The following is a 21,487-nucleotide window of genomic DNA, read 5'->3' as shown; positions in this document are numbered from 1 at the left end:
TGGCGTCTCTTCTTTTCTTCTGTTCTGCCATGTTTATTCACAACAAAGCGGGTCATGAGTTTAAATATCACTGAGATCAGGGATTAGCTCCCTACTCTCATTGTCACCAAGAATTTTTTTTTTAAAATAAAAAATAAAAAAAATTTAAAAAAAAAAATTGATACTGACTAACATGTTCATTTTTATATTTTTAGGGCTCAATGGGTTGGGAGCCATACCTAGAGGCCCAATGCTGGCCCTCATTCACAACCGTCTTGCATACATTTCAGGAAAAGCTTCATTTGCTTATCATGGAAATTTTGGATAACTTTAATTCATTTATATGTCAGCCTTAGCTGGTTAACAAGAAGAACACACTTGACAATTATCATCCGCGTTGTTTCTATTCATTGTGTTTGGTATGTCACTGTACATCAGACCTCTTACTTAATTTGCACCACATTCCATTTTTGGTATGGATGGTTGCCCCTGTTACTAGTCCAACCGAGTCCGGAGATCCTCTTAGCTCTACATTGAACTTCTGCAACAGCATTGCCAAAGATACAGTCGACTCCAACAGAGCAAATTGGTCCCCGACACATTTTCTTGGCCCTCCACCGAAAGGTAAGAAGGAGAAATCTGCCATAATCTGAGAAGTGCAATAATAAATTTCATTACTTGACACCATAAATATGAGATCATGAAGTTATGCTACAAAAAAGGTAGTGTGACTGGTAAACACTAACCTCATTTGGATAATATGCTCCAGGGCTTCGAGAAGGGTCAAAGCCAGCCCATCCTTCTATGTCACTATTCTTTTGCACTGAAAACCTCTCTGGTTCGAATACATTAGGACGGTCCCAGTAATATGGAGATCTATGGAGATTGTATACCTGATTGAACATTTTTTCTTTGGAATATAATTATAATGTTCAAGAAATTCATAATGAGATTTAAATGCTTTTACTCACAGAGATAAAGATGTCGGTTCCGGCGGGAATCTTATAACCACCTTTTTCACCCTTGTACCCTCCTGCACAATGGACATAAAGTCTTTGTGTTAATCTAACCAAAAAGAGTCTGTACACATTTCTATGGATGTAATTTCATACAATCCACAGATGATAATCTTGATTTCCAAGTTTTGCAGTTCTTATATCTCTTACTCTCCAAAAATTATTTATAAAATGTTCTTGCTTGACCATATTGCTTTTGCCACATTAATACCTGGTAGTGTATCTGGTTTTAGAGAACGTCTAATAAGCAAGGGGGGTTGAGGATACAAACGAAGAGACTCCGCAACAATAAATCTTGTGTACCTGAAAGGATAACATCACGTGAGTATTACTTTGAGCAACCAACAAGGGTGCAGATGAGCCTAATTGAAGTAATCATTGTGCCTCTTCTTGGCTCTAGCATTGCTTAACCTCTAAATGAGATCCAAATGCGCTGTTCAAACATGTTAGCGCTTGGGCTCATTCATATAAAGAAGAAAAAGTTCAGAATTTACTGAGCCACCATCAATATGATTCAGACCTCCCATTCCCTTTATATTAATGTTCAAAATATGACTAGTCTCATTGTATGTATAAAGCATGGAAAGTGAGTGGAAAAAGTTCAGTAAATGTCTTAGGGACATACTCCAATTTTTTAATTGAATCTAAAGTTGGTCGACTTTGTCCAAGTACTGAATCAATTTCTGTTTGTGCTTTCTTCATCTTGGACGGGTTCTGCAACAAAGCAAATTCATTACATCTGTATCATCACAGATGTGGGATGACAGAGTTCGTATGTGCAAATTGACAAACATTATCTGTGTTAGAAATGAATATTCATACTTGTGCAAGGAAGAAAACAGCCCAGGTAAGGACAGCTGCTGTTGTTTCATGGCCGGCAATAAGCATCGTCATCAAGTCATCTCTCAGCTGTCAAAATCCATTAGCAATTTGATAGAACAAGCACCATAGATCAGTATATCCTATTAAACCTCTTTTTCATCTCAAAATCCCGTCTTTAAAAAACTGAAGTTGCACAAGTATTTACCTGACGGTCATCAACATCAGCTCCGCGCATATCAACTAGGAAACGCAATAGACTTGCATCCTGCAAACTTTACATTATTATAACGCTTCAGCAAAGTGCCTACCAGTAACCACTTATCTTTAGCATAAGTAAATGACAACGGCTTAAAAGGCATTTGGATATTTCCCCACCTTCAGATTAGAGTAGTCCCTTTGTTGCAGTTTTTCGACATCTGTTTCCTGTCACAGAATGTAATCAAATTTATATTTGTAGATACTGGCTATTAGTGAAAGGGATAGCTAAAATTTTCACAGCACGTAAATCATGACCTTGCTCAGATGGGACATTTACTGTGTAGTGGTCTATCTAGTGCAGAATCTAAATTCAAATCCCCAAAAGTAAATATCAATTATTACATGACTACACACCTGCACCATTGTTATTCAGCTTAAATGTCATCTAACCTGTCTGGTCTCTTTTGCATTTCTGATGAGTCCATCAAGACAATCATTTATAACCTTCAGGTCACCATAAAACTTCCGTTGCCGGGGAACAATCCACCTTGCCAGGGGAAATTTCCAATATGGGATGTAAAAAGTGGACCTATGTTCAGCTTCAGAGAGAGTACCATATACTGCCTGTAATGTATTAGCAAAAAGCTGAATGTTAATTCTTAGCACTGAAGATAGCTGACATGCATGAATGCTACTACAATTTACAATGATTCAAGGGGCAAATAGGTAATATTGCAAACTCACGTAGAGCAACAGTTACACAAAACTAGGTCAATTATTTACTCATTTGATTAGGTAAGGAACAAAAAATATAAAGTATTTAGTATTTACTGATCTGATTTGTCAAGTTCTGTTCACTCCAGAAGTTAGTAGGAATAGAAACTACAAAGAGAGTAAGAGATGTATACACAACAGCAGTAAAAAAACACATAAGCAGCATATCAAAACCAAATATTCTTATATGCACTGAATGCAACATACAACCATTACAACACCAAAATAATGGTAAGTTCCTTTTACCAAACCTTAATGACAGGAGATTCTTTAGTAACAGAACCAAAGTCATAGTTGAAGACACCAAGCCCAATAATATCAAGCCCCAGACTCAAAAACTCTGCTTCAAGGTCCACTTCAATTGTCTTTCTCCCATTCAGCTCCTCTCTTTCTAGTAACTTCTCAAATTTTAATACTGTTCTTTCCGAACAATCACTGAACATGTTGACCATAGCTTCCAAGTATACAGCATGGAACCCAGGAGCAATAACTGCACAATCATACATGGCTGGTAAATATCTATATTTTGAACCATTATCAGTTACAAATGAGGTGATCAAGCAGCTGAGGTGCAAACCATATAAATATAATGTTTACTGCTCACCTCTTCTCCTCTGCTTCCAAGTTTCAAGGTCAGCAGGTATAAGTCCTTTTCCCATTATTGGTTCTAGAATATCAGCCAGAACTCCCTAAGTGAAAGTGTGAAACCAGAAGCAATTTGATCGAACAAAAATATAAGTTATAATGCCTTGGTTAAAAAAGCTTTGAAAGCAGACAGTAATGCCCTGGTTAAACAGCTATCTATGTTAATGGGAGTGAGGAAGGATTAAGACTAAAAGTTCTCCCAAGCTTCAAGCTGACTACGAAGATATACTAACGAGTAACGATTGGTTTATCTCTGAAGGTTAATGGAAAGTTACGCCACAGACCTGGACATAATTTCTTGTTACAAAAAATGGGATTCCAGGAGCATATAATTAGATAGTACCTTATCATAACCAAATGCATTTTCTCGAAGAATATGCCTTGCAACAATAGGATCTGATACAACAACAAATGCTTTTGGTCCAAATGCAAGCTTATACACAGAGCCGTGCTGTAAAGTCCAACAGAAGGTTACAGAGAGTTAATGAACAATAGTACTCATAAGGCCCAAATAAGTTAATTAACAAACCTCAGTACCACAGTTGCAAGAATATGTCATCAATATTTAGAACAAGAAAGTGAACTTGTAATAGAACCTCAATCCAACCACTCTCTCCATATCTTGCCGCTAAATCTAACCTCCAAGCCGAGGCCAAAACCAAGCAAAGGGCAGAGGACCATAAATGAATTCATGACAAGAAATTACAGAGACCAAAGTTTGGAAAGGGTGGATACCTCTATGAACCAATCATATAGTGAAAAGAAGAGAGGCCGATCAAATAAATCGGTGACTGCACCTTCAGCTATGGGCATAGACCCAAGATTTCCCCCACTTAAAAGATTTGTCAGGAGGTTGCTTGCATTATCCAGTAAATTTCTTTTTGTTTTTGGGTCTTCAGTACTAGTCGATTGGCACCTACATTTAGCAATGCCACCCCATATTGATAATTCTAGTATAATTCTAAGGTGTAAAAGCTAAATAAACTCTTAATTTCTACATGCTCTGCTCTGGTTTTCCTAACACAGCATAATTTCAATGTTTCTCAGGACTTGATCCATTTTTTGCATGCAAAAGATACTTCAACTTTTCAATTTCCATGGAACCAAAATGAAGTATGAGTTTCAAAATTCAGATATCAGATAAAGAGAAGACGTAACAAAACGAAGTATAAGCTAAGCATCAATAAAGAAGCAAGCTTGGTCTCCCAGAACTTGTAGAACAAAAGCCATAGAGTAAAGCTAGTATCTTTCTCTCTCTCATTGTTGAGAAAACAAGAGACCCAGATGTTATAACATGCTCAAATGAGTATCTGGGTATCATCCTATTCATGCTTTTCTCTCAATTCTCCACCAAATTCTGAGTACCCAAGTTGAAGAAAACTAACAAATCAACAGTTAAAGAAATAGAGGTACCTGATAGAAGAGCGTTTGAGCTTGGAGTTGAGAAGATGAGTGGTGGAGGAAGAGTGAAGATAACCAAAATCACTTCTCTGAAAGCTGAGATTAAGCAGAGTTAGGGAAGAGGGATTCAACAGTGAATAAGCAGCCATGGCCATGAGGCAAGTGTTGGGTCTCAGACTCTCAGCAGAGTTGGTTCAGGTTTATAATACAGAACACTACAGAAAGAAAGGCGACTACTTTAAGCTAAGCTTGACACATGGAAGAGAGTAAACTTTTATCAAATCGAGTGCAAAGAAAGCTAACACTTTTGAGTAATGAATTACAGTTTCTATTGGAGGTTGCTTGTCACAATGTCTTGCATGCCCACTAACCATGGATGGTTCATGGCTGTTATCCAAAGTGTAACAACCAAAGCGCACTAAATGTATGGATCTGTGTTCTTTGTGCTTCCCCTCCAACACTTTCATAATGCTTTGTGGTTCTTGTCCAACTTTTGCATTTGGTTAGTGGGCTGGTCTGGTATGTATGGGCCTAATCTAACCCGGAAGCCCAAGACAATTGCTGAATCTGAATTTGGCCTCGCCAAAGCGGGCCGGGCCGGGCCGGGCCGGGCTGTATTATAAATCGAAGGATCCAGGCTCGTTCATATAAAGCGGGTCTTGGGGTCTTTTTTGGAACGGGCTTTGTGGGCTTTATTTATAATAAATATTTAAAGACACTAATTTTTTTTATAAATCTATATTTATATATCATACATTCCAAAGAGCAACCTCTATCAATTCAAAGAAAATGGGAAAACTGACCGTTGGATGTGATTATTACAATAAATTATGCGTGTGGTTAAAAATTTAGTCAATTTCACCATAGTTTATAATCCGATCGGATTGGTCAACCGTATTCATTTGTATGTTTTCTTGGTTGACCGATGGCATAACGACCGCGAAACGTACTTATTTTTTTACATCACGCTTGTAAATATTTCATCGATGGATGCGTGCGTGGACATAAGATAAAAATTTCACTTTTAATTACAAATACATTAGTCTATACCAATTTACCTCCTAAAGTTGTATAATTTATACATTGCATTTAAATTGTTGAGGTTCATTCTAAAGCAAACATGAAGTGAAAAATGAATTTGGATAAATCAACCGCTCGATGGAGAGATTGTAATGTTTTATGGTGGTTGTAAAAATTTCAGCCAATTTGGTTCTTGTTTCGAATTCAATCAACTATGTCAAACTTAGTTACTCTTATAAACTTATATTTATATATCATACACTCTAAAGAGCAACCTCTATCAATTCAAAGAAAATGGAAAAATCAACCGTTGGATATGATTATTACAATAAATTATGAGTGTGGTAAAAAATTTAGCTAATTTCACCATATTTTCGAATCCGATCGAATTGGTCAACCGTCGTCACTTGTATGTTTTCTTTAGTTGACCGATGACACAACGACCGCGAAACGTGCTTATTTTTTCATATAACGTCTGTAAATATTCCATAGATGGATGTACGTGAACATAAAATAAAATTTTCAATTTTAATTTCAAAGACATTGGCCTATACCAATTTGCTTCCTAAAGTTGTATAACTTATACATTGCATTTAAATTGTTGAAGTTCATTATAAAGCAAACATGAAGTGAAAAATGAATTTGGCTAAACCAACCGCTCGATGGAGAGATTGTAATGTTTTATAGTGGTTGTAAAAATTTCAGCCAATTTAGTTTTCGTTTCGAATCGATCAACTAGGTCAAACTTAGTTACTCTTATAAACCTATATTTATATATCATACACTCCAAAGGGTAACCTCTATCAATTCAAATAAAATGGAAAGACCGACTGTTGGATGAGATTATTATAATAAATTATAAGTATGGTAAAAAATTTAGATAATTTCACCATATTTTTGAATCTGATCGAATCGGTCAACTGTAGTCATGACATGTAAAATATATATGCACATATTCTATATAAAAATATGAGAACGTCCAATTCACCATAAGCCAAATTACAACAGAATCACACTCACACACACATAAAATGATGATGTGGCACACTGAATATTTCCAAATATATGTGCTGGGCCTTCTAGATTTCCTTCAAAGTTGAACTGCCTTCACTTAAATTGCCATAACTCCTTCTAGAAAAGTCAGAATCGCAAACCGTAAAATTTTTCAGAAACTAGACACATGGGGCTTTCCGTGCATATAGGGTACAGCTCCTAGTTCTATCAGAGCAGCTCCCAGTAATTCAGCGAAGTTCGGTTCTAGACATGAACTTGTAAAAAATGTTGCAGATTCCCATCGAAGCAGAACTGCCTTCACTTAAATTGTCATAACTCCTTCTAGAAAAGTCGGAATCATAAACCGTAAAATTTCTCATAAACTAGAAACATGGGTCTTTCCGTGCATACAGGGTACAACTCTTAATTCCATCCGAGCAGTTCCCAGTAATTCAGTGAAGTTAGATATTCTGCACAACAGTTTATGTGTTGCAGATTCTCGTTCAAGCTGAACTTTCTTCACTTAAATTGCCATAACTCCTTCTAGAAAAGTTAGAATTGCAAACCTTAAAATTCCTCAGAAACTAGACACATTGGGCTTTCCGTGCATATAGGGTACAACTCCTAATTCCATTTGACCAGTTCCCAGTAATTCAGTTAAATTAGGTATTATGCACAATAGTTTATGTGTAATTTATATAATATTTTTTGTTTGCGGGCTTTTACTAGTCGGGCCTAGCGGGCTTGTGGTGGGTCGGGCAGGGTTTTTGCGAGCTTTTGACGGGCCGGCCCACTACCCACCAAGACGGGCTTTTACGGGCTTTTTGACGGGCCTGGCCGGACTTTTAGCCCTCAGAGTCGGTGGGCCTCCATCGGCCCACTTGATTCACGGGCTTTTTGATGAGGCCTAATCTGAATGAGAATTAAGAGATGGTGGATGACCAATCCTAAATCCCAAATCCCAAGTCCCACCTATATAAATTTGTTAGACAAATGTGAAAGCATGTTGTTGATCCTGGATTTCTTGACCAAACAACCAGTACATATGTATTGGGATTTTTAATAAATAATAGTCTCTTACTCTTAGTTTCTTTACATGTAAAATAAGATTTATTTTAATAATTTTTGTCAAATAAAATATTTGAAAACTGAAATTCAAAATTCTCTTACAAAAAAAGGTGCAATTCAAGACAAAAAAAAAAAATTGACAATTGCAGTTGTCCTATATTGCTGTCTGCACTCGACTTTTACTAGAAATGATTGATGTGTTGCTTAATTAATACTGTTAATTAATACTGAAAAAGTAAGGGAGAAGATTAAGAGCACCGACGTGCACTTGTACCAACATGAATTGATGGTTAGATTGCATTAAATAAACCTTTTGTTTTTTAAAAATAAGGTTGATAATAAATATCAAGAGTTGAAATTATTTTATAAGTGTTGGGTTACTTGTATCCTAGTTGCATAGAATAATTTCTACAAGTAAATAATAATTTCTGTACGGTATAAGATGATTTTCCAAGTGTAAAACCGTTTCTTGTCCTGTATTTTCGGTTTGGTATGGAGTATGGACCAACCCAAACAATGAAATTTTCGGTGTTAAAACCGCACCAAACTTTGGCGCGGATTATATTCAGTTTTGGGGAATTCCAATTTATATGCCCAACTATATAAACTTATTGACAGATTTGAAAGCATGATGTTGATCCTGGAGTCTTATTGGGTGTGAGGATGGCCTATTTCACCTGCCACAGAGTACTGACAACCTAAACATTGGAATTGAAAGTTCGGATAAGGTAGATTGTTACTGAAACTAGTGGAGTTGTTAAATAATTGCTACCTGTGAGTTTTCTCCAGAGTGTGGATCAATAAATTTGCCCATTTACGTTGCTTACTTTTCTGATGGTGCTGATTGCTTGTGTTCTCTTTCAAGCAAATTGCTTGATCCAGTTTTTGGCATCTATTGCTTCCATCTAAGTTTCTTTCGGATGTTTTAACATATATTTTATCCGACACCATTAAATTATTAGCAGAGCACGCAAAGTTCTAACTCTGAATTATGTAACTATAACATTAAGGTTAAGTATTCGCATTTACTTACATCCGTTTAAGCTAACCAAATTAGAGTTATCCACAAAAACCTGCACATAGAACTTGGGACTAGAAGATTCAAAATCATAAGTTTTTTCAATTTCATATTACTCAATCACGGGATATCAAAGCCACATATGCGAACAATATATATGAGAATAATAAAATATATTTTAGTTATTCATTTAACATAAAAGACATCATCTCCACATACAATATCGATCTTAGTACTTTGATTCTCATAACATGCATCAGAGAACCTTGTCGTATGTTTCATTGAAGTGGAGGATTATTCGGTGGTTTTGTTGGATCTTTCCGGACAGAAACAAAGGCATCGATCGATCAGTCATGGTTGCCGCAGATTGAGCAAGAAGATACAAACTTTAAGAGACATTGTGAGTTCTGACTAGTCAATAAGAACGTGGGCAATACTTCAATATTGCCAGTAGAGGGGTCATGCGTTTCAAATCAACATCACTATCATCTTTGTATTAATATATATTCTTCAATCTCAATCATACATTTCTGCCTAACATGTTATATACTCTTTGACCCTGCGTCTGTGTGGTTGAGAGCTGAAGGTGACGGACTTCATTTATCTGTTGGGGGAGGGAGGCAAAACTATATATTGAAGAAGAATGTGGTACAGAATTTTATAGATATATCTTTCTTAATCAAGTTTGAACCAAATGTGGCCGACTGACTGATGCCTTTGGAAATTTAGGGTTAGATACGTTGGAGAATTTTTCAACTGAAACAAAGAGAAGAAAACCATATATAACCTCATTGAATACGTATTATGAAATGACATAGTGAAGCGCTCGACGAATAATTAAAACTTGGTAAGAGGAAAAACTAAAATGACATAAAATGAAGAACATTCAAAATAGAAAAGTCTACATCCATCAACCCTAAAGAGAACATAAAGAAATTAAGAAATAATCAAACAATGACTAATGCTTGACTTCTGTTTTCTTCTTTTGCGTTCCTGTTTTAGTTTTAAAATGTTTTGTTTCGGGATTTGAGACACGGCTAGTTCATAGTGGTTAGGGGTCTATGCATGTTCTGGAAAACTCAGATCTTTAAATTGCTAATTAGGATGAGGAAAACCAAAGCAACTTCATCTACTACTAAGGTCTCGTTTGGTTCTTAGAAATTAAAGTAATTATTTTATTTTTTTCATGGAAAGAGAAATGACATTTTCTGTGAATTTTCATTTCTGATGTTTAGTAACATTGATAAGTTGTTAAAAATTTGTACTTAATATAATAAAATAATATATTGTGAATAATAAATGCAATGAAAGAAATGGGGAAAGTGATTTTTTTGGGCCTCGTTTGGTTCACGGAAAGGAAAATAGTTCCTTTGTCTTTCCCATGGGAAGGGAAATGAACTTTCCGAATAACTTTCCATTCCGATGTTTGGTAATGTAAGAAAAGTTATCCGGAAAGTTGTTAAAAAGTATGTAATTAATGGAATAAAATAATATGTTGTGAGTAATAAATGCAAGGAAAGAATGGGGGAAAGTGATTCCTTTGGAGTATGAAATGAACCATTTTCCCCCCTATTTTCCTTTGCTTCAGGAAAGTACTTCCTTTCCTTTTGCATCCCAAACACAGGGTAGGAATAACTTTCCTTTCCTAATGCTTACTTTCCGCGAACTAAACGAGGTTGGTGTTTGGAATGAATCACTTTTCACCTCATTTTTCCTCCCTTCAGGAAACCAGGAAAGTATTTCCTTTCCTTTTGTATTCCAAACGCAGGAAATGAACAAATTTCATTTTCTGATGCTTACTTTCCGTGAACCAAACATGACTTAATAAGAATGAGAAAAATGATCACATAAGATAGAAAAACCTGGTTATTGTCTAACTATTTAAGAAGGTAGATCAAATTATTTTCTAAAAAAGAAAACAAAAAATTCAAATTATTTTCTACATTAATCTCTATAAAATCAGCGGAGGTTGAAATTTTACATGAATGATGGAGCAAAGTTATAAGCTAGCTAATCTCTCATTCTCTCAGCATCACTTTAGTTTAAGTATTAAATTTTTAGCTAATGAAACAAAATAAGATAATAAACAAGCACTAACAAACAAATGAAAAACTTAAATTAGTTCAACCTATCTGCTCAGAAGCTTGACTTTTGCTCGCCTCAGCAACATAAAGGCCTCAATAATAGGACAAAGATACTTCTAGTGCTTGAGCTATCCAAGGGATATGCGTCTGGTTTTGAACTTTAGTCATTCAAAAATTTCTGTACAGCTTAATTCGAATCTAGCTAGTTTAGCCTGTCCAGATGGGACTCGACTTGAAATCAAAGAAGGTCTGAATTCTTTATACTCATTTAATATGTAACCAATCAAAATAGGTTTGAACTCAATTTAATCATTTAAGTTCGACTCATATACAAAAATTGTTATAGCTTAATTTTTAATTATTTATTTTTCGTAAGATTTAAAACCAAATATCGAACTCTGAATTTTTGTTTGTTAAGAATTAGATATGTTGCACAAATTGTATAAATGTCAGGAAAGGAAAAGCAAATCATTAAAGCATGCAAAGAGAACAAAGGCTTTGTACAAGAAAGAAATGGAAGAAACATGGTATAATTTATATGAGACAACTAGAAAAATATAAGAATGTCAAATTGCACATCCCAAAAAAAAATAAAAAAATATTGTCTAAATATCTAATTTCTTGTGATCGAGTTTCAAACTTGAATTCGGACATTTGAGCTCAAAGAATCGAAACTCAAACTTTAATAAAATTTACAAATTAATTAAGCTCGATCCAAATCAAATTAAATCCCAAAAGTAGATACATACATGCCAAAAACCCAACGATTTGGCTCAATTTGTTTAGGGTTTTTGTCCATTTACCCCATTTTTTGGGATTTTTTTCCCACTTACCCAATTAAGTTTTTTTTTAATTCCCTCTTACCCAATAGACATTCAAAACTCTTAGACAAAAACCCTAAACAAATTAAGCCAAACTGTCTATTGAATAAGAGGAAATTCAAAACGTCTATTGGGTAAGAGGGAATTCAAAACATCTATTACCCCCCAATAGACATTCAAAACTTTTTTTTTTTTTCTTTCCTTCTGTCCCATTACTTAAAAAAAAAAATCTGATTTGGGCAATTCAACCACACATCCTCTCCCTTTTGTGAAGTCGTGAAGACATGCCACCGTAGCTCTCTCAGGCTTCTTCCTGTTGGCACCACCGCAGGTCGCCCCGCCTTGGTTCTTCTCTTATCACCTCCTCTACGATCAATCCTCGCCTGCCACGACCCCAGCCTCACTCTCGCTCCTTCGTCGCCTCTAAATCACAGAGGATCAAACCTTTCCTTGGCCACTGTTGTAAGGGCATCCTCTACTAGATGCAGTGTTGAGGTCGAATAGGAAAGCAGCGTCGAGCCTCGAGGAGGTAGTCAGATCCAGCGGTGATTTGGCTCCTCAGAAGCGGAAGTTGAGGTCCGATTCGTTGTCGCTGATGAAGTTGAGTTCAGTCTCGTCGCCGATGAAGTGTAAATCGGCTCGCCGGCGCCTCAGTGCTTGCACCAACACTCCTGCAAATTTGAGAGAGAGAGAGAGATGACATATGGGTAGTTTATTAATTTGATTGAGGGTAAAATTGTCTTTTATGTTAAATTGTGTAGTTAGGATTTGGGTAAGTGAGATAATTTTTGCTCATTTTGATGTTTTGGGTCAAGGACCCATTTGTTTACGTCCATAAAGTTGTAGTTAGAGTGCTAAACCATACTTAAGTAGCACCGTGCCATTTGGGCCGCCATGACTCAGCATCATCAAACAAAGACAAACCTTGGAAGTTGGAAGCTACTCAGTTACTTCTTCCTTGTTCATAAGGCCCAAAAACCCTACTTCCCTCCATTCTCCTCTCACCAATTAACTAGAAGACGTCTTACAAGTGTCACACAAGTCACCTACCTCCACCACCACGTGTCCCACCCTGACGTGGCCACCATCTCCGGTGACGCCATTCCGATAAACCTAGGGCGACTGCTGTTGCTTCCGGGAAACCATGCACACGCACTAACATTACACCAAGCTTTTATAAAGACCAGACTACAACTATTACTTTTCCTTCCAGAAACCACACCACACAGGTAGCCCACCCCACGTGCCATGCCACGTGACCAAGAAAGTCTGACTTTTGACCAGCCTCCCAGAGCCACCATATATACCTCAATCCTACGCTCTCATATTCCTTCCCCCAAACCAGAGAAAGAAAAACCACTTCCTTTTCTCCGTTCACATTTCTTTCTTTGCTTTATGGCCCTGAGTGGAACCATGTCCAACCCCAGCGACTGGCTCCAATACTACAACGTCCAGAACAACACCCTCTCCGGTCAAGCCCTCCCTTTGTCGTCCCACGGCGGCCACTTGTCCTCCGGTGCCGGCTTGTTCGGTCAAGACCAAGCTGTCTCTCATCACGAAGCCACTGCCGTCACCACCACCACCACCACCACCGTTACAGCTTCTGCTGCTGCACCGAATCCCAGCTCCAGTAACAACACCAACAGCTTGAGCCCGGAAGGCCGGGTTTCCAAGCCGGTCCGAAAACGGTCCAGGGCTTCCAGAAGAACCCCCACCACGCTGCTCAACACCGACACTGCGAACTTTCGCGCTATGGTGCAGCAGTTCACTGGCGGCCCAAGTACGGCGTCGTTTACCACCCAGCCCGGTGCAACCAATTTCAGTTTCGGACTTGGGACCAGACAAGGGTTTGTGAACCCTAATGCTTCAGTGATGGTGCCACCTGGGTACAACCATCTACAGCTTCAGCAGCAACAGCAAAACCCGTATCTGCTTTCACTGAACAACAATAATACCAGTGATAATCATGGGTTTGTTCAGAGATTAATGAGCTCGTCATCATCGGCAAGACCCACAAACATGGGGGTTTCATTTTCTTCTGATGAGTTTTCGTCCCAAGTGCAAGGGCAGCCTGGTCTGGTTGGAAGTGGTAGGCCTAATTCGAATTCCTCCAATGAGAACAGGAGCAACAGTTTCTTGTATTGAGAGGGACACAAAGCTGAAAAGGAAGTTAGGTAGACTGACTTATCTCTAGGGACACAATTCTTGACCAATGTACATTATTTTACTACATCCGCTTTCTTTTCCATATAGATTTTCATACTAAAATGTATTTGTTTCCAAATTTTATTTCCACCGTTCTGCTTGTTCTAAAATATGTATCTCGATCCTTTCAAAAAAAAAAAAATGTATCTCGAGTCAGTAATGAACTAATGATCAAGACTTGTAGGTCTAATAGTTAAGAACATTAATTTTTTTCATATATTTAAGTTTAAGACGAATTTTTCATTTTTTATTTGTCATTTTTATTTCATATCTTTCAATTTTAGATTGCTTCAATTTTTTTTTTTTCCAAATCCGACAATGCTTTAATTTGCTTTGTAGCTTCCTTCCTTTTATTTGGTAAAGTTATACAATAATCCGATGAACCAGTCATGATGCGAAGGCACAATATTGCTCAAGTAATCCGTATACATTTTCTCTTGGATGGAGCTTCTTTGTTTAGGAGTAAAGTAATATCACATCAATGTAGCTCTGATCGATGTTGGATTTTGCTATTTACAAAGCTGTACGAATTCAGCCACCCTATGATAATGGAGGATATTAACATTTTCCCAGTTGTTTGGCCATCTTCTATAATAGTTAATTAGTATAGTTATACTCTTCGATATGAACAAGTCTTGCAACCATAATAGTTAATTAGTACTCTTAATTAAATGTTAGCCTAACTCTAAACGGTAGCATGCTAACTCTTTCACATTCGCGAATTGGAAACTAACAAAGATACTAGAGGTTCCATATATGGACATATATTCCCTCAATACCCCAATATGAAAACATATCCTTTGCTCATTCTGATCTTTCCAAAAGATCGGACTAGGTTTATATAGTAATGAGGGGGACCATACATATCTTATTTAGTTTGATTGTAAACCTAAAAAACGTTTTGTACACACATCATGAGCTTCTTCAAAAGGAGAACCTAAGGTTAAGGTAATTGGTATTTTAATCCTATGTTTACTGCGGTCATGTAACACGAGCTTTCTTTATTGAAAAATAAATAAATTGTAAAGCCGAGAATAGTAAATGGACAGAGTGAGTGACATTACAGCTAGCCAAATTGATTCAAGCAAAATTAGAAACTGCTAACATGTTTGTCACATTGCCTGTTGAAATCAATATAAAAGATACTTACATTATTTCATGAGCGTTATTATTCAATCATCATCCATTCTTGCGGTGAAGTTTGCTGGTATATTGAGACTCAAATCAATTGACGATCTCACAGCAATCGACAATTACTAGTTATGTACTTGCGTAGCTATCTACAAATACAAGAGTTCTTGCGAATATTTTTCTTACACAGATTGTAATGTGTCCAAGTGTGATACTAAGGACCAACCAAGAAGGAAAGTGTTCTTTTTTCATCTATAAACAAAAATAAGCAATTAAAACTAAGTGCTAAATCTTTTTTCGTTTTGCCCTTTTCAAAAAGTGGGCGACGGGAGTGGAGCGTCCGGCGATGCTTCCATGAATCCGTGACTGATAGGGATCTGTTTGAGTGAGAAATGGAGAGGGAAAAGGGGCTGAATGCGAGCTCAGCAAGGGACCCATTTGGCGTGAAAAGCAGAAATTGCACTTTTCACAAGTCAAATATATATGCCCTAATGTTTGCTAATTTGAATTTAAATGGGTGCCTTTTGATCCACAAAGATTACATCAACCTTTGATTGGTTTTTCAGTTTCATTCGTCCGGCGGGCATCATTAGCCACCTGAAACCTTTCGAGATATATATATATATATATATTTATTTATTTATTTATATGTATATATAATTTTTTTTATATGTCAAACACGTGGATATATTTACTATTCTACCTTATGCTATACCAAAGAACCATGTACATAATGACCCATCGTACTCCTTCAACAATTGCATTTCCACACACATCTACAGTATATATACGTCCCATCTTGGTTAATAAATCTTGTGTTAGAAAAACGTCTTTAGAAAAATTTAGATTATGTCATACTCCGAAGGTTGAAATATGTGCATGATTATCTTTACAATTGACATATCACTAATAAAAGATTGACAAAGATATTACGTTTATTTATTTTTGAAAGTTTAGGTACATCTTTTTACCAATCTAAGATTTAAAAGTTGAATATCATTCTGACATTTGACCCGATGCACCAAAATTAAAACCCTATGAATTGAAAAAACCATTCATAATGTATTGCGGTACGCCTATGAATGAAAATGTAATATGTGGAACTCGTATGTAGGCCTGGTTACCCAATAATGTGGCCACCAGTCAAGCATAACCCTCTAATGCTCAATTGGTCATTGTCATGGATGCCCAAGATTAAACTCACGCACAAGGCATGACGGATTCAAATTCAGGACCTTCTTCTTCTATCGCTCTCATAAATATTACAGTAGCATTATACTTGAAAAACAAAAGATAGACGAGTTCAGACTCAATGAACGGAATCCCTTATTACTAGTATAGGCCTACATTAATTGGCGTCTCCTTTAGAAAGTTGCAGTTTTAGCTAGCTTGGGGCTGGTTGAATTCCAAACTAAGATGAGAGCTATCCAAGCAGGCATGCTTACCATCATCGACAGCAGTAGATACCAGAGAGCACGCTTGTAGTAGTAGTAATAGCTTCTTCCTCGAATCTCACTTTGATCAGTATGCACATTGGGTTCAGTCTTTGCAGGCTCCTTATGTTTATCAGCAATACAACCTATCTGTCTTTCTTCACTCTTACCATTTTTGTCACACTGCAGATAATTTTTGTGTCCCCATTTCTGCTTCAGCTTTGTTGACACTGGAGAAAAATTGTTAGCAAAACGACCACTCCCACAGCGGCTCAGATGATTCCTACGCCCGATCTGAGTCTCCTGCTGCCTCTTTCTCCTAGCCAAAGCAGAAATGATACGCGTTCCAGCAGCAACTGCCTCACATTTTCCATGACGATCCCTCTTCTGCTCAAGAATCCTTCTTTTCTCGTGAGACAGATTAGCATACCTCAAATTTGCATCCCATATATTATCCTCTCGGATCTTGCTTCTGAAAGCCATGATAGTAAGGTTAGTAGGGTAAGGCCCTGTGGCAGCCATTATACAATGCCCAGCAAGAGTGAGAGCGGACATGTTAACTTGATTCCTACACACCCAATGCTGCCTAAGAAGCTGGAGAAGGAAGCGCAGTTGACATTGGCATGGTATTGATCAATCATACGCCTCTCGCCATTGGCAGCAGCAACAACGCAGAAGTTGAGAAATTCAGAAATGGATTCTTGAGGGAACAAGTCGATGGTTTCTTCAACTTTGGTAGCCACAGGGCTGGGGGTGCTGTCTGGAAAAAAAGGAGTGTAGCCAACAAGGTCATATCCCACACTTCCGGCCAAATCTTCATCCGAATGGTACAACATGTAGTGATTTGGGCTCATTGGGTTGTGTTGGTTATGCAACGGCATGCAGCAAAAATATTTGTTCTTCTTGCAGAGAGGAGCAATAGAACAAGAGTGCGTACGCTCTGTGATCATTCCATCTGTATGTGAAATAAATATAATGAACTCATGTTATGGTTGGTAAGTGTAAATTATACAATAAATAAGATCAGAGAGAAAGTTTGAAAGACGTTTTACATACTTATCGAGACCATTAATTATAAGAACTAAAGCACATCACATCTTTCTAAATGTATCTAATTAATTCACTTAATAATTGGGGAGCTCAAGCGGTGAACTCTTGTATAATTGTTCACTGATTGCGTATTTGCCCAATGCTTTTTACTTCATCATTTAATATTCCATTCCCAGTTCCCTAAATCACACATACAAGGGAGTACAAAACTACAAATTGTACAATGCATGTCACTTCCTAGTTCGAAGGTTTTTTATTTTCTAATTAATCCGCGTGTTAATTAAGGAGCCAGTGTCACATAATTTGATCTGTTTGGGATTCTAGTTAATTAACGAGATATATAGTCACACCTAACTTGGCTTCTATCATATATTCGTTCAACTATCAATCCTTTGTGATTTTTTTTCCATAATCACGAACTTAATTTAGTCGGAAGAAAATTGCAATGTCCTCATTGTATAGCTCTAAAAACCATAAGAGAAGTCCATTTCTATATATGTTTACTTAAAACGGAAGCTTCCGTATATATTATTTGAGTTTGCCTTGCTTATAACCAACCCACAAAAGGAATTTGTAGTTGAGCCTGGAGCTAGAGAAACAATATATCCAAAAAGAAGTAAGAAATTAATTTTAAGCATGAAAGAAATGTTGGTCCTTCAGTTTTCATATTTGAAAAATAGCGAAGCGTTGATCGATATGCCAGAATTTAGAGTAGAGAGAACCATCACAAGCAATTCTGAAGAGAGTTCAAGCTGGAAGAGAATTCTCAACTAACAGAGAGTTGAGGAGTTGAGAATTTTGCATAAAACCGGGATGTACTTTTACTAATATAGTGCATGTGTGTGTACAGTCTGAACTTTACCTATGAATTGGTATTGTATGGAAAGAAAAAAAAAATTGTTTGGTAGGATACATACTGTCTCAAGATATCTAGGGACAGGGTGATTTGCAAGACATTCCATCAATTCTTTCACTTCAAGTGCATGTCTATTTAACCAATTTCAATGTATGGTTCCAAATATCTAAGGTTCCGCTCAACCTCTTTTTCTTCTCCCTTTAATCAGAAAATGACGAGTCTCAAAAGCATATCCCTAACCTTTCTTGTTGCTATTTTTGCAGTTTTATGGGCATGTAAACATCTCATAGGTTTTAATCCAAACTCAAAATACCTCAAATACTTTGAAGATCTTGGTCTCACCACCTCTTCAATATCACCTATTTTGTCTCTTCTCTTCCCATACTCCATCAACTTTAATGCTAGGCATCACAAAAAGAAAGATAATAAGGCCAAAAAAGCGTCAATTTGTGATGACTTCCCTCCTGGAATACCTCCTCCAGATACCAACACAACCTCCTATTTTTGCGTGGATCGAAATGGGTGCTGCAATTTTACTTTAGTTCAAGCAGCTGTTGATGCAGTTCCAGCTCTTAGCCAGAAAAGAACAGTATTATGGATCAATACTGGCATATACTAGTAAGTATTAACTATAAGTAGATTGTCTTCCTTAATTTCCAGCTCTCTTTGATATGTCAATCTTATTCTTATCTATACATGCTGTGATTAAATAGTGAAAAAGTCATTGTTCCAATCACCAAACCAAACATAACATTCCAAGGACAAGGGTATTTATCGACTGCAATATCATGGAATGACACGGCGAATTCATCACATGGCACATTCTACAGTGGCTCTGTTCAAGTTTTTGGTGCCAACTTCATTGCTAAGAACATAAGCTTCATGGTGAGCAATAAACCTGAAATTAGTTGCACAAACGAAGATACTAACATGTATACTAATGTTAAACTATACTTAACGCTAGAATGTGGCTCCAATTCCAAAACCTGGTGATTTTGGAGCGCAAGCTGTAGCAATTAGGGTATCGGGGGACCAATCTGCATTTTGGGGTTGTGGATTCTTTGGAGCTCAAGACACCCTCCATGATGATAAGGGCCGCCATTACTTTAAGGAATGCTATATTCAGGGGTCCATTGATTTCATCTTTGGCAATGCAAGGTCATTCTATGAGGTAATCTCGGCTGTTTTCTATTGTTTTCTTCCTCTCATGCAAGTGTCATGACATGAAAGAGAGGTGTGTACTAACTTCCACTGCACATGAGTAAAGCCAGAGGGATCACATTTGCATACGTACATTTTGAATCACATTACTCAATGAACTGATTGAACTCCTGTCTTGTTAAAAGGCTATTAAGTTTGGATTTGAATAATTGAAAAACGTACCGCCACATAATTTGGCAAATAAGATCGATCACGTTAACAAATATGGATGTAGGCCCTTAATTTTATGCACAAACGTAAAGCATGGAAAATAAAATATTGGGCGGGATTTGAGTCAAATTTCAGTCTGCTAGTTAGATGATATTGAATACACTGGACGAAACATAATTTCTTCATAATAGTACGTATGTGGTACAAAACTGTGATCCAAGTAGCTAGGTTACAGATTGTAAATTAGTAGGCTATTGTTCATTAGGATGCATATACCTAAAATGTTTACTAATAAACTGACACTAACAAATAAGCAGTGAGTGTGTGAACTGTTTGATCTCTCACAGAATTGCCAGTTGGTTTCGATGGCAAACCCAGTAGCCCCAGGATCAAAGAGCATTAGCGGAGCCCTTACAGCGCATGGCAGGGTTTCAAATGAGAACACTGGATATGCATTTGTGAACTGCTTTGTTGGAGGGTCTGGAAGGGTTTTGTTAGGTCGAGCATGGAGGCCTTTCTCACGTGTGGTGTTTATCAACACAACAATGACAGACATCATAGCTCCAGAAGGCTGGAGTGATTTCAATGACCCGACAAGAGACCAGTACGTAAACAATTAGCGCTTGGAACACAATAATCATTCATTTTCAACTTATCTAATAGGTTTTTAATAACTACTGCTCATTTTCCACTGCTTGCCAAAAGTGCTTTTGCTCGCATTCGACAGAACAGATATGGTTAAAAGTGTTTTCAGAAATATAACAAAAGTACTATTGAAGAGAAAATCAACACTGCTACGGAACGTACAACTGCAAACTGTATTTAATTTTATTATTCCAATATATTCAACGACCATGCTTATTATGTATGTAATGCAGGACTATATTTTATGGAGAATACAACTGCTCAGGTGCAGGGGCTAATTTGACCATGCGGGCATCTTATGTACAGAGACTCAATGACACTCAAGCTTCTCCCTTCTTGAATGTGTCCTTCATTGATGGAAATGATTGGTTACAACCCATTAATGCTAACTAGCATCTTGATCTTATTAATATATAACTAATTAGTTCCTTCTCATTCATACTTGAGAACTATGTAAATTAACTGCATATATACCGTGTACCAATTTGATTACAAGTACATTTGCAACAATTAAGAATGAAAATTATTTTATGCACCAACGGTACAAGTGACCAAATCCTTATAAAATAATCTCAACCCTTGATATTTATTATCAACTTTATTTTTAATAAACAAAAAGTGTATATAATGCAATCTAACCATTTATTTATGTTGATGCAAGTGCATTTACCTCTCACCTTTTGGGAGGATTCAGTGCACCGACGTGCACTTGCACCGACATAAATAGATGGTTAGATTATATTAAATACATTCTTAGATTATTAATAAAAATATTAATTATAAATATTAAAGGTTGAGATCATTTTATAAGGGTTCAGTTTCCAATATTAATTATAAATATTGGAAAAAAGAATAATTTCCAATAAAAAAAAGATGCATAGATGTTTAAGTTGCTCCCAATTACATGCTTGGTTTTATTTATTTATTAAGGGGATTCACTACTACACAAAAGGCTTC

At 36.8% G+C, this 21,487-nt stretch overlaps 3 protein-coding genes across 4 annotated transcripts; 2 read left to right on the top strand and 1 right to left on the bottom strand.

Annotated features, from left to right (window-relative positions):
• Window positions 1-280: 280 nt before the first annotated feature.
• LOC112189790 (cytochrome P450 97B2, chloroplastic) lies at window positions 281-5,288 on the bottom strand. Of its 2 annotated transcripts, XM_024329145.2 has the most exons (15): window positions 5,159-5,288; window positions 4,848-5,050; window positions 4,170-4,350; window positions 3,778-3,885; window positions 3,394-3,478; window positions 3,041-3,279; window positions 2,466-2,639; window positions 2,193-2,240; window positions 2,023-2,082; window positions 1,818-1,904; window positions 1,621-1,709; window positions 1,207-1,298; window positions 951-1,012; window positions 726-872; window positions 281-628 (listed from the first exon to the last, which is right to left on the bottom strand). In XM_024329145.2, exons 2-15 carry the CDS (start codon window positions 4,988-4,990, stop codon window positions 404-406), a joined length of 1,740 nt encoding a protein of 579 aa, XP_024184913.1. In that variant the 5' UTR covers window positions 4,991-5,050; window positions 5,159-5,288; the 3' UTR covers window positions 281-403. The 2 variants fall into 2 exon arrangements, with proteins under 2 accessions (XP_024184913.1, XP_024184914.1); XM_024329146.2 differs by lacking the exon at window positions 5,159-5,288 and having other exon boundaries at window positions 4,848-5,143.
• A 7,860-nt stretch (window positions 5,289-13,148) lies between these two features.
• Window positions 13,149-14,246, top strand: LOC112189934 (VQ motif-containing protein 22). The gene has a single exon (XM_024329330.2). It carries the CDS (start codon window positions 13,235-13,237, stop codon window positions 13,982-13,984), a length of 750 nt encoding a protein of 249 aa, XP_024185098.1. The 5' UTR covers window positions 13,149-13,234; the 3' UTR covers window positions 13,985-14,246.
• A 4,447-nt stretch (window positions 14,247-18,693) lies between these two features.
• LOC112190732 (probable pectinesterase 8) lies at window positions 18,694-20,969 on the top strand. The gene is made up of 5 exons (XM_024330205.2): window positions 18,694-19,132; window positions 19,228-19,399; window positions 19,479-19,685; window positions 20,233-20,489; window positions 20,764-20,969. Exons 1-5 carry the CDS (start codon window positions 18,726-18,728, stop codon window positions 20,921-20,923), a joined length of 1,203 nt encoding a protein of 400 aa, XP_024185973.1. The 5' UTR covers window positions 18,694-18,725; the 3' UTR covers window positions 20,924-20,969.
• Window positions 20,970-21,487: the final 518 nt, after the last annotated feature.

Source organism: Rosa chinensis, chromosome 2, assembly GCF_002994745.2.
Source record: "Rosa chinensis cultivar Old Blush chromosome 2, RchiOBHm-V2, whole genome shotgun sequence".
Classification (NCBI taxonomy): Eukaryota; Viridiplantae; Streptophyta; class Magnoliopsida; order Rosales; family Rosaceae; genus Rosa; species Rosa chinensis.
Note: the sequence above shows the minus strand (reverse complement) of the source record. Positions and strands in the feature narration are given on the sequence as shown.